At 37.0% G+C, this 13035-nt stretch overlaps 2 protein-coding genes and 1 pseudogene across 2 annotated transcripts; 1 reads left to right on the forward strand and 2 right to left on the reverse strand.

Annotated features, from left to right (window-relative positions):
• Positions 1-203: 203 nt before the first annotated feature.
• Positions 204-3779, reverse strand: LOC116119206 (ankyrin repeat domain-containing protein 54-like). The gene is made up of 8 exons (XM_031405149.1): positions 3749-3779; positions 2825-3093; positions 2650-2750; positions 1603-1678; positions 1437-1496; positions 1292-1342; positions 1040-1118; positions 204-631 (listed from the first exon to the last, which is right to left on the reverse strand). The coding sequence occupies exons 1-8, from the start codon at positions 3777-3779 to the stop codon at positions 555-557; spliced, it is 744 nt and encodes a 247-aa protein (XP_031261009.1). The 3' UTR covers positions 204-554.
• Positions 3780-4036: 257 nt separating this feature from the next.
• LOC116119222 (WD repeat-containing protein LWD1) lies at positions 4037-5448 on the reverse strand. Its single transcript, XM_031405160.1, has one exon. The coding sequence runs from the start codon at positions 5336-5338 to the stop codon at positions 4298-4300; it is 1041 nt and encodes a 346-aa protein (XP_031261020.1). The 5' UTR covers positions 5339-5448; the 3' UTR covers positions 4037-4297.
• A 2008-nt stretch (positions 5449-7456) lies between these two features.
• On the forward strand, positions 7457-8476 carry LOC116119207 (annotated as a pseudogene).
• The last annotated feature ends 4559 nt before the right edge of the window (positions 8477-13035 follow it).

Below are 13035 nucleotides of genomic sequence, written 5' to 3' on the forward strand. Positions count from 1 at the left end.
AATACACCGACATTTATTTACATTGACCAGCTTCAGCTATATATCAAATAAATATAAACGTGGGGAATCGACTGATCTTATCCATGATGTTCTTGATCTTAGCAAAAGAATGAAAAAGGCAGCCCTAAATTAAAAATATGGATGACCACACCGGTTAAAGAAAGCTTCGAATCTAAACAAGACTAAAGTTCGGCAAACACACATCCAGATGAAGATGATACTTTCTAAAGGATAGAATAATATCAAAAATATAAATGATAAGGGGCGGTCAGCCTCATATAAGTTCCACCTTATCTGTATATACAAAGTCAAGCTTAAAAAATTATTTCACACATCCACTACACACTTAAAGTCATGCACAAATATTTGCTCCTTTGCCGCAGGAATATTGATAACTTTTTTTTATTACCTTGGAAATGAACTCTGATTCACACTCCAGGAGTTGCGCCTGTATCTGTATATCATAAAAATCCAGGCAGAACTTGTATACAACGATTCCGTGAGCGAAACTGACAACTTGCGTAACCAATTTCTCTCATGTCGTTGTGGCTTGTTCACAATTGTTTCTCTTCGATCTTTTGACGCATTTTGTACTGCAAAGTGGCTGGAGCACAATCCAGAGGTGTTTCCCCTGAAATAGTAGGAAATTAGTTAAGAGTTGAAGTTGGAGAAGAAAGCCAAAGCGACAGACCAACACCCACAACTTAAGTGAACCACTGCCATGTTCTCTACTAAACCATAATCTAGCAGTAATAAGTGTAAAAGTATTCTGTTAGAAAGATGGAAGGTGACATTGTGTTATAGGAAAAACTAGACTAACAAACCAAAGTCCTCAAAATATTTTGATTGGTCCAGTAGAGGAGTTTTTAGCCGGTGTTTGTACTGTCAAGAACATTAAAAACATATCTGGCTTCTTGGTGGACATACTGACATTTTCAGCTAGTCATCCATTATTGCCATGCCATGACTGTTTTTAGTAATTACCTCCACAAATCAATAACCCAATATATATCAATACTAATGCAATGATATTAAATACCTTGTGCATTCCTGTAGTCCATGCTTGCTCCACATTCCATGAGGATAAAAGCTATATCAGTTCGATTAAAAAGTGCCGCCTGCATCCATTAAGCATGTAGCAATTTAGCAGGATACACTTTTTTTAAAGTAAATGAATCAATATCATGCAAACATACTCATGCTTGAGAGTGCAAACACACATTGAAACATGTACATGCAAGCGTGATGCACTGACCACACCAAGAGAAAGAAAAGGGGGAAGTGTGATTACTAGATGTAGCAGAGACATTCCTTGTTTGTCATGAAAATTTGCATCCACGCCCTGCCACCATTGTCAATGTTTTAAGTTTATTTTCTGACTTGTACCTCTTTTAAGTAATTTTTTAGTGACAGTTCTAAAACACAATAACAAATACCTCACTCAGTAGCTTCTTGACAGCAGCAGTATCTCCATTCTTTATAGCTTCTCTTAAACCCTAAGGACAGTACATGCAGTTACAATTACAAATGCATAAATAAAATGATCTAGCCAATAGAATACTTCAGCAAAGTTGAAACTCTAAGGCAAAATCTTGTTTATACCTCTCCGTTGACATCATAATCCATCTGAGGAGTATCCATGGCAACATGCGTCACTTGACCAGGATTGAAAACAGAACTGCAAAGTTTGTACAAGTCAATTACACACTTAAAAATGCCACATGGTGTTAGTGAGCAAGATTTGACATTGAACTCACATATTACAAAAGTACAATGTCAAAACAAAATAAAGAACATGATAGCTTTACATATAAATAATAGAGGAAAGAAAGTACTGAATATGAAAGGAGTAATGAGCGTTAGAAGAATGGAAAAAGACTCAATCCATTGAAAGTGAAATAGATATCAAAGAAGATTGCCCAATATCCTAGTTTGAGGCAAGTTCTCCTGCAGCATCAGAGAAGAATCCTAGTGCCTATATGCTGAACTGAAATGATTGTTTCCACAAGATGAAGTTGGATATTAGTGAGTTTAGTTTTGGAGGTGTAAAGAAAAGCAATTAAAGCAAGATGATCAATTGAGATGGTAAATTGGTGGTAGGAAGAGGAAAACTCATAATTCAAAACTTGGTCTAAAACAATTGCAAAACAAAATTATATTTCTGCACTTGAAGCAATAAAGTTGAGAATATGGGCCACTTGAAACTTGAAAAGCATAAGATAATCATGAGATTAGCATGCATGGACTCAGTTATGCCTCAAACCGAAAGCCCATGACACACTTAATGAACTTTAGCTTGCACTGAACAGAAACAGAATTGGTAAAAAGGAAGCACTCTACAGGAATGAATAACAAGAACTTTTGAATGATAATGCACCATAATGACTAAGAGAAAAAGTGTCATCAGAGTAACCAATTCTGCTATCACATTGAAATCAAATGGACTCTAGTCAGATTCAATCACGTCATGCCAGATTAATAATGATGTTGTGGTTCAAAACAGATTGTTTGTTCATAAACTAAACTACTCACCTTTGATTGCTAACCTGCATCACAAACTACTTATGGAGAAACAATATCTATTGCAAAAACTCATTCATTATGTCCTGGAAGAACAGAAATTGGACATCAAAACCAGAGATTACATACCTAAATTTGCTGTTTGAGGTGGAACCTCTATTTCTTGGAACAGTGTCTGTCTTTTTTGGCTTCGGATTTGACTGAGCCGTAGAGCTAGAAGCGTTTTTCATCTGCATCAAAAATAATATTCTGTGAGTAGCAAGAAGTGCACGAAACAAATATAAAATTATTGTAGAATCCATACCGGCAGGGGACGTGCGTCAGTGGATGGGGCTGGGGCTGGGGCTGGAGCTGGAGCTGGAGCTTCACAAATGCACAACGGCATACCACACTTGCACTCTACAACGCCTGAAACAGGGTGATGCTCCACCACTGTCTCCATCTTTTCATCCACATCAGCACCTATGTCTAATCTAGCGAATGTATCTGTTACAGGATTAATTCCATCTGGAGAAGTCTGAAGATTATCATTTGCAGCTCTGTTCGCAAAATAAAATCCACAAATTGTTAGTTCTGTACATAGAAATCAAAACTTGATAGAGACAACAGAAAGAGTTCTTCAATTGCACCCAACATGCAGGAGGTAGCAAAAGTCCAAACAGTAAACAAGAAAACAGAGTAACAGCAGAATGAAAAACAAAAGCTGGAAGTTTTCTGCAAAATTTGATTAGTGGTTTTTGATTTTTAGCATTCATTATTTTGGAAAAAGAGATGTGTTTCCCATTTTGTATAGATTATTGGACCTTGGGGGTTTTGGGACAGCTTGTCCCTTTTTTATGGAAGACTTGTCCATTGTTGTATGCTTTTTATTTTAACAGACTTATCTTTGCTGCAAAAAATCAGCTAAGTATATTAATGGAGTCAGAAGCACAGAGATGCAAATCCCTTCATAACAAACAAACACATCTCCTGAATCTTTAGAGTTTGCTTCAAAATCATTTGATTGCCAGAGACAAAGACTAAACACTCCAACTAAAGTTTTGCCTTTTTCTTACATGTTTTTAAATGCTTGCCACTAAAACTTATTTTGAGTCAAAAAGCAGAAGAATAAATACTACAACAATAAACATATCTCAAAGAACAAAAGAAGAAGAAAGAGCTGACTCATGAATAACTTCCGAACCTTAGGATGAGGTCATCTGTGATCTAGTGAAAATGAAAAACTTACTTCCAGATATCCTATATTCATTAAACACCATAAATCAAAGGAAACCAAACAGCTCAATCCTAGTTATTAATAATCTGCAGAAGCAAAATTTTACCAGATTCCTAAGGGGTTAAGGAAACAATGGATATTTAGAGACAGAGGGTGCATAAAATAATCCTTCATTGACACAAATAATAAATAACTCTCTTTTCTATTAACAAGAAGTTTGCCAACCCAAAACCAAGTTCTATGGTCGCAACTCATCTACTCCACATTATTACCCAAACAAAGAAGAAGAAAATTAATGCATATTCGCAGACTATATCCTTAAATTCATGAGCAAAATCATTCCTACTGTGTTAAATTGAATAAGTTCATTACATAAGTATCTAAGTTGTTATACCTAGGTTTAGTCTCGAATGCTCTGTATATCTAACAAAAAGACACAGCATGCATGCAAAATAGACAAACTATATTGATCCTCGAGTCTTACACTCTTAATTGATCATTTAGGAATAGAAATCCACCTAATATTCGGATACATGATCGTCCCAACAAAACAATATCTGGTCATACCCTAAGAATCTGAAGCTTGGTCGAGAACGCAATAGCAACCCAATCTGGCTGCGAAGCCGACCACTGCAGCTGCTCAATTTCAGCCCCTGCTGTGTACGCCAATATCGGATCCAATCCACCCTCCACGGGTTGACCCATTGACGACAAGTCCCATATCAACGCCTGCGAATCATCACCCGCCGTGCATATGTGGCAGGAACTGTGCGGGGCCCACGCAATCGCGTTCACACTCGCCTGGTGCCTCTGAAGCTCCACCACCGGGAGCGTCGGGAAGCGAATGTCCAGCACCACCACCTTCGCGCTGTCCATGATTATCGTCGCCATGTACCTCGGGTCCTGCTTGTTCCAGCCCAGCCGAACCAGCGGCGTGTCCGGTTCCGAGCTCTCATAGATAATCGTCGAGTGTTCCTTATCGCGCAAATCGAAAACCCTAACGGAACCGTCCGCGGAAACGGAAGCGAAAACTCCGACGCCGCCCCACGCTATGTCGTACACTTCTTTATCGTGTGCGATAAGCTGAGTATCAACAGCTTCTCTCTCTATATCCCAAATTGTACAGGTGGTATCGATGCTTGATGTTCCGATTCGCTTAGGCTCAGCTTCGTTCCAGTCAAAAGACGTCAACGGCCCACAATACTCGCTGTTCTTATTGCCGTTCAAGAGACTCTTAAGCTCCACGCGCCGGTCTTCTTCGGAAATCCTCCAGATGCGGAGGAAGTCACTGGAGGTGGCGAGAAGGTCGGGTTTCTGACACTCTTTATCAGGGATGAAGATGGTCTTAGTGGGCGGGTAAGGGTGTTCGAAAGAAAGATTCGGGTCGGCTCGGATCTCGCCAGTGGAATCATCAAGCTGGACGATTTCGACCCGGTTGGGGTACTGCTCGAGGAGGCTGGCAATAGCGAGACGGTACTTCTTGTCGCGACGGACGCTCCAGTTCATGGCGTAGATGTGCCATGGAGACTCGTAGGTGTAGATCTCGGATCTTTTCTGCTGCTCATCCGAACCGTCAAGATTCGGGTCACTACTAGCACCCATATTTTGGATACTTGTGTGTCAATATGGGGATATCTGAAACTGAGGGATGATGAGTTGGCGAATGCTAGAGATAAGAAGAGCGGAATTTTGGCCAACTCAAGACTCTTTAACACATTTGTCAAACCACTACTTGACCGTCTCATGTGATAGTGATTAGTGAAACCGAAACTTCGATTATCAAATGGTTTTGGAAAATAATGCCATAACTTGTGCTCTAATATAAAATTAAGACATTTTGTATTATGATAATGCAATATTAAATAATATATTTGTCAACAATTTTTTTTTTTTTTTTGAAAATTTTAGCGCAATCTGGTGAATTTTAGATGGACTTATATTCTTTTATATCATCCAATTTATGTATAATATCCCAAAAAATAAAAGGGTTAGTTTAAACACATCAAATACTACTAAATACATTAAAATTTTGTATTTCTTTATTTATATTTTTATCCCATTGATTTTTTCCTTCTAATAAGGAAATGCTAATAGTGTTGTTTGTTTCATAGTTTTAAAACCCGGCTCGACCGATTTAATCGGTTCAACCGGGACTTGAGGCCTTCGCCTGGCCGAGTTACCAATTTTACTATTCATGACAAACCCTAGAGATTAGGACAACGATTGGCAAACAACTGCTGGCTAGAATGTTGGGAGTTTTGAAGAGGAAGGGCTAGTGAGTTGAAAGGTGGCGACGGAGGTAATTTTCAATGAATGAAACAACAGAAAATCGCAAAAATAATCGGTTGTTGTCGGCGATTGGCGAGGCGAACGGGGGTGGGATGAGATGGTTTTTGATCAGGAGGCTGAGGGGAGAGTTTGCGTGGTGATGGGGTGTGTTGTCGACGCTAGAAACAAGCCCTATTTGGCCTAGGTTGTCGACACCAACGGTGTAACTTGGGGTGCTTTGCAGGATTTTAAACCAATAGAGACTTATGTGTAATTTTCATGAGTATTTTTGTTGGATTTCAAACATTTGGACATGCTAACGTCACCGGGTTGACCCACCGATCAAACCGATTCAACCAGTCAACCCGGGACCTGGCTACTCTGTTGGGTTTCACCTCAGGCCGGGTTTTAAAACCTTGGTTTGCTTTAATGGTAACTTGGGCGGACATAAAATTTAGTTGTGTGATAAATCCACCTTGCCTAGGTTCACGCCACGTGTCTTAGGGATGCATTATCACCAGGCCACGTGTCACTCCATTAGAGGCTATTTCACTTCTAAGTTTACCAAAAGGTTACTTCATTGGCAAATAGCAACTTGTGTTGTCAGTCAGGCCGTATGTCCCCTTCTGAGAAGGTTACTTCATGTACAAGATCGCCCTAGGCTGCGTGTCCCTCTTTGAAATGATTACTTCGCCAATAAGTCCACCAAGGCAAGAGTATATAAAAGTGTCTCACACGCTAAGGAAGGGTTCCTTTTTTCAATCTTGGGCAACAATATTTTTTTTCTACTGTAAGAAATCACTTCATTTGTACTTAAAATTGAGGTCGTTTGTACTTGCAAAAAACAAAAAAAAAGCAATAACATAACAGTGAACATAGGATTTCCACCTTGCATCCGAACCACTTTAAAAATTCCTTGTGCTTTGTATTTCTTTATCATTTTCATATTACTCCAGCACCAAAATTTCCAGTTTACAACAAGCCCTTGCGTAAATCTCCTCAAAAGATTTTCGTACTTCTCATTAATGCAAAAAATACCATCAACTTATATATATATATATATTTCTTTGTAACAACTCCATCCAAATTGAATGAATTTACGAGCTTTACACCTTGGTGTATGCAATTTTATTATTTTCTTCTATTTTTTCAACAAAACTAAAAACTATTAATTCATCAAGTCTTTTATAAATATAATTGTTTTGGGCTATCTGGCCCTACCCATTCAACACCGACCTAATAATCTTGGCCCATTAAATTACTCCCTAAAGAATTAACACAACGTATATTCTAAAATGTAAAATCTACTTGATTACCGCCAAATACTCCTTTTTCCTGGCGATAACATATAAAAACCCCAATTTTCAAAACAATCATACGCCAACACTCTCTAAACACTCGACGCAAGATCAAAGATGACTGATGAAGAGATTATTCAAGAATTCGAAGTCAATGCCGACGACAAAGACGAAGACGCCGGCAGAGCTGGTGAAACACCTCCGAGAACTTCTCCTCTACGTTACCAGGAACACCAAAACGGCATGCGAGCGCAAGATTTCTGAGTTAAATAAATCTATCTTGGAACTAAGAACCGTTCTTTTTGGCAATGAGGATTCAGAACCAAACTTGAATTCTTGTCAGGAATTGACGAGCTAGTTCTTTAGAGAAGACAAACTCCTTCTTATCGTAATTTGTTTTTCGAAATTGGAGTTAGGTTTTCAACTCGATGTGATTCACGTGATCGCTAATTTTCTGAAGCAAAAGGTTAATTCACACTTGATTGCTTGCCAGTATTTGGAAAAGAACTTGGATATTATGGATATTTTGATACCTAGTTATGAACCTGATGATGATGATATTACTCTCACTTATGGCGCTCTTGCGAGAGAGTATGTTCGTCATTAGTGTGTGGCGAAGTATGTATTGGAATCACCGCATATGAAGAAGTTCTTTGTGTATCTACAAAATCCAGATTTTAACATGGCTTCAGATGCTCAAGCAACTTTTAAAGGGCTTTTGACGAGGCATAGAACTATTGTGGCTCAGTTTCTTTTTGTGAATTACGAATGGTTTTTCCAAGAATACAATTCGCGATTTTTGGAAATTGGTAATTACATTAATAGAAGGCAAGCGGTGAAGTTGCTAGGAGATATTTTACTTCATGGATCGAATTCTAATGTGATGGTAAAATATTTGAGTTCATTGGAGAACATGCTGGTGCTGATGAATCTTCTCAGAGATTCAAGCAAATGTATATAGTTGGAAAGCTTTCATGTTTTCACCATGTTTATTGCGAATGAAAGCAAGTCTCAGGAGATCAAAACTGTCCTACTCGGAAATAGGAGCAAGCTTTTTCAATTCGTGGGCAGCTTTGATGTTGATAATGAAGAGTTTGAAACAGACAGATCAGTGGTTATCAGGGAGATTAATGCTTTGCGACGAAGAGAGCAGCAACTAGTTCTAGCATTTTGAATTGAACAGTGAAGATCTTTCCATTGTTAGAATTGGAAGCAAAAAATAAACAAAGAACGCACAAAAGACAGATGAGTTAAAAGAATAGCTTCATTAAAAATCAACTACATCAAAAACTTAAAACTAATTCAACGTTCCACACATATATAGTTGATCTAAGAGCTAAGATAATAATAAATAACTGAACAATCAGTTTAGAAAGGGGAAGTTATAACTTCTCCAACAATTATCCAAAAGAACCTGAACGTCTCTATCTTTATGAAGTAACACTCGCTGTAGTGATAAAAACTTTCGTTATAGTGATCGTCAATTGCCCAACATTCGCGTCAATTGCCTAATGCTTGCTGCGACAGTTCTTGTCGCCGCAGAGATAGTTCTCTTATCTATTTCAGAGAACATCATCACACTTGCTACGACATCCTTTTTTCACCGTCGTGGCAATCACTCCTTCAACCGAAAATGGTTCATCTTTTAACACTCCTCCTTGAACCATTTTAGTATTAATCCCAAGCAAGTCTTTTAACATCTCAAATCTGGATTTTGTTAAACATTTGGTGAAGATATCAGCAACTTGAAATTCCAATTTGCAGAACATCATCTTGATTTCCTTCATCTTCTCAACTTCACGAACAATATGGTACTTTATATTAATGTGCTTTGTTCTTCCATGGTGGACTGGATTTTCAGCAATAGAGATGGCTGATTTGTTATCACACAAAATTGAAGTGGCTTCTTCTTGCTCTATTCCTAAATCTTTCATCAGCTTCCTTATCCACAAGGCTTAGTTTGTAGATGTTGCTGCTGCAACATATTCAGCCTCTGATGTACTCTGAGCCACAATCTCTTACTTTCTTGAACACCAACAAAACACCCCAAACCCAAGAGTGAAACAAAAACCGGTAGTGTTCTTCATGTCGTTTGCACTTCCAACCCAATCACTATCGACATAACCTGTCAGCTTCTCCTCCTCAACTCTTTTAAACCAAATACCTTGGTCTTTTGTCCCCTTCAAGTATCTTAAAACTCTTTTTCCTTTGTGTAAATGTTTTTCACTTGGTTCTTGCATAAATCTAGACAAAAGGTTAGTGGAAAACATAATATCTGGCCTTGCTGCCGTCAAGTACATTAAACTTCCAACAAGGCTTCTATAATTTTTTTCCATTTGCCTTCTTTTTTCCATCAACTTGTGAAAGTTTCAAATTTAATGGCAAGGGAGTTGTTGTAGGTTTACAATCCGTTTTAAATTTCTTCAAAATCCCTTGAGCATATTTCTTTTTACATATGAAAATGCAATCCTTCTCTTGAATTACTTCAAGACCTAAGAAATAATTCATTTCCCCCAAGTCTCTCATTTCAAACTCCTTCATCACACTTCTCTTAGAGTCTTCAATTTTCTTTTTAACATCACCCGTAATCAACAAATCATCAACATACAGAGAAACAATCACAGTTCTTCCATCTTCCTTTATATACAATGTTGCATCATTTTGGCTCCTCCTGAATCCTTGAACCACAAACCAAGAATCAATCCTACTATACCAAGCCCTTGGTACTTGTTTCAACCCATACAAGGCTTTATGCAACTTGTAAACTTTCTCTTCACTTCCCTGTACCTCAAACTCTTTCGGTTGAGCAAAATATATCTCCTTCTCAAGCCAACCATTTAGAAACGCCGACTTGAAATCCAACTGTAGTATCTCCCACTTCCTTTGAGCAACCAATGCAATAATCAATCTAACTATGTCTAACCTTGCCATCGGTGCAAACATGTCAAAGTAGTCTACACCTACCATTTGAGCATACCCTTTAACCACTAATCTAGCCTTTAATTTTTGAGTGGTTCCATTAGGATTAAACTTAGTTATATAAACCCATTTTACATCGATTATTTTCTTGCCTTCCGGTGCATCTACAAGCTCCCATGTCTTGTTTTTTTCTATCATTGCTATTTGAATTTCCATTGCATCTCTCTAGGCCTCTATCTTACTTGCTTCTTCATATGATGCTGGTTCTAACACTACACTACAGCACCTTTGATAAACATCTTCAAAAGACTTAGTACCCTTCACGGCTACTTCATCTATTCTCTCATTTTCTACACATTCTTCTTTCAAGGAAGTCACAACATTATTTTCATCTTCAGTCTTCTAATTCCAGGATGCTCCTTCATCAAACACAACATCCCTACTAATTGAATTTTTTTTTTTCAAAATCGGGTCATAGACTTTATAGTCCTTGGCTTGGCTACTATACCCGATAAACACTTATTTCTTCGCCTTCTCATCAAGTTTACTTCTTTTTACATCTGGTACTTTCACATAACACACACAACCAAACACTCTTGTATGTTTTAGTGTTGGTTTCATCCCACACCAAGCTCCAAACGGGGTCATCTCCCTCACAGCTTTTGTTGGTAACCTATTCAACAAATACACTATTGTACACGTGTTAGTGTATGCCCTAGGAACCAATCATGTTGTCGGTTTCAGGGTATTATGTTTTGTATATATATATGTTAATGTATATATTTTGTATATACATTTTTATCTTATTAATAAAAGAAAGTGTTCTTATTTCACATGTGGTTTATTGCTTCATTTATATATATGTATTACATGTGAAATGTCCAGATGATACAAATCTTTAGAAGATCAAAATCATCAAAGTATTCCCTACATAGGTAATATTAATTGGGCAATAATATTACATAGTAGGCATGTTGAATGCCTCCGTTGAATATCATATGATGATATTAGTGTGGGTGATTATAAAAGTTATATCACTAGGGCATTAGTATGGATAAGCGGTTAGTGGATTGTTTATCGAATATGGCCATTTATGATGAATCACATGGACGTTTAAAATGTAGTCAATGATGCATCATAAGATCGTACTAGTGTATTATTAATCCTTAGACTTAAGATATCATGATTGGATTCTGCATAAACGCATATGGCTCATATGGTGTATAAACATAAGGCTAATCATGTCTTGTGTTAATAAGCCGATTTGGCCATGTGTTGATTATGTATGAAGACAAGTGATAGTCAAGATGGGACGCGTTGACTTAGTATAGATTGATATCAAGTTTCTAGACAAATATCAAGATACGTTGGAAAACGGAAATCTCCGGCCGGGGTATATAAAATGTTACCTAAAAGGTTGTTTCATGGTGACACGTTTCGTATGTATTGATTGTCAATTTGATATAAAATTAAGATAAAGATTTTGACATACCATGAATTCATTCTTAATTGGGATTAGACAATAGAATGATTTGATTGCACAGCACGTATGATTATCAAAGGGTTCGTTGGAGTATATTTTCATTGTGACTTAGGGGTTATGGAGCATCGTTAGATGCCTACCATAATCTGTGGGAGTTTCAGTCATAAAGAGTTATGATGAAACATATCAGAATAGACTATGATGTTGGGTCCACAGCTAGGCTACAGTGAATCTAAGAGGCTACACATAAAAACTAAGGAGAATGGAGAAATAGTCAAAGAGAGTTGATTATTCAAGGTTTGTTAGCACCTATCAAGGGTAATAAAGTTATTTATATTATTATCATTGAATTAGATTCAATGGAGGGTTATATTAGTTATTATGAACAATTTAAGAGTTAAATTGCTAATTGGAATTAAATGGAATTCCGATTCATAATTAATCATTTTCTTTATATTAAATTGAATTTAACAATGGGTTGTAATTGTAAACATATAAACAATTTAAGGGTTAAATTGTTATGTAAACAATTTAAGAGTTAAATTGTTAATTATGATTAAATGTTAATCAAATATTATTATTTAAAGAAGTTTAATAACTTCATAATAATTATGGAATTGTTTAAGGAATCCAAAACAATTATTGAATTGTTTACAAGGCTACATATATAAAGAAAATGATATATCAATTTTAGTAGAGAGATCAAAATTTCTGTGAACCCTAAATGTCTCTCTTGGCCTAATTCTTCTTTTACCTTAGTGTGGATACTCTTTTATTTAATTTCTCTTGAAATTAAAAGTCTCCAAGGTTGCTAAGAACTTAAGGTAACAAATTATACTTTACTTGTTTTCAATTTGATTGAATTTTTTTACAAAATACTAATATACATGTTATAGTATCACATGTATCATTCTCCATGCAGTCCATTTTTCAACTTGCAGCTTTAGCCCAAAACTCTTTAGGCATCTTCTTCTCAGCCAGCAAACATCTCATCATCACCATCACAGTTCTATTCTTTCGCTCAGCTACTCCATTTTGCTGTGGAGAGTAGGTTACTGTAAATTGATGTTGGACTCCAAAATCTGCACAAAACAAATCAAACCCGGCAGAGGAATACTCGTTGCCATTTTTAGTTCTCAAACTCCTCAAAGGCACACCACTTTGAGTTTCAACCATTGCCTTAAAATTCTTGAACACTCCAAACACATCAAACTTCAATCTCAAAAAATAAATCCATGTCATCCTTGTTGCATCATCAATAAACCTAAGGAAGCATCTATTTCCATTTAGGGAAGGTGTCTTCATTGGTCCACACAAATCAGAATGAACAA

Source organism: Pistacia vera, unplaced genomic scaffold (assembly GCF_008641045.1).
Source record: "Pistacia vera cultivar Batoury unplaced genomic scaffold, PisVer_v2 Contig878, whole genome shotgun sequence".
In the NCBI taxonomy this organism is placed as follows: Eukaryota; Viridiplantae; Streptophyta; class Magnoliopsida; order Sapindales; family Anacardiaceae; genus Pistacia; species Pistacia vera.

What these genes read in the sequence shown, in the direction of transcription:
- LOC116119206 (XM_031405149.1), bottom strand. Translation starts at nt 3,779, where the DNA reads ATGGTGTTTAATGAATATAGGATATCTGGAA. An exon ending in TGAATATAGGATATCTGGAA is followed by an intron (nt 3,094 to 3,748) that starts GTAAGTTTTTCA and finishes TTCTATGTACAG; the next exon opens with AACTAACAATTTGTGGATTT. An exon ending in ATTATGATGTCAACGGAGAG is followed by an intron (nt 1,497 to 1,602) that starts GTATAAACAAGA and finishes TACTGTCCTTAG; the next exon opens with GGTTTAAGAGAAGCTATAAA.
- LOC116119222 (XM_031405160.1), bottom strand. Translation starts at nt 5,338, where the DNA reads ATGGGTGCTAGTAGTGACCCGAATCTTGACGGTTCGGATGAGCAGCAG.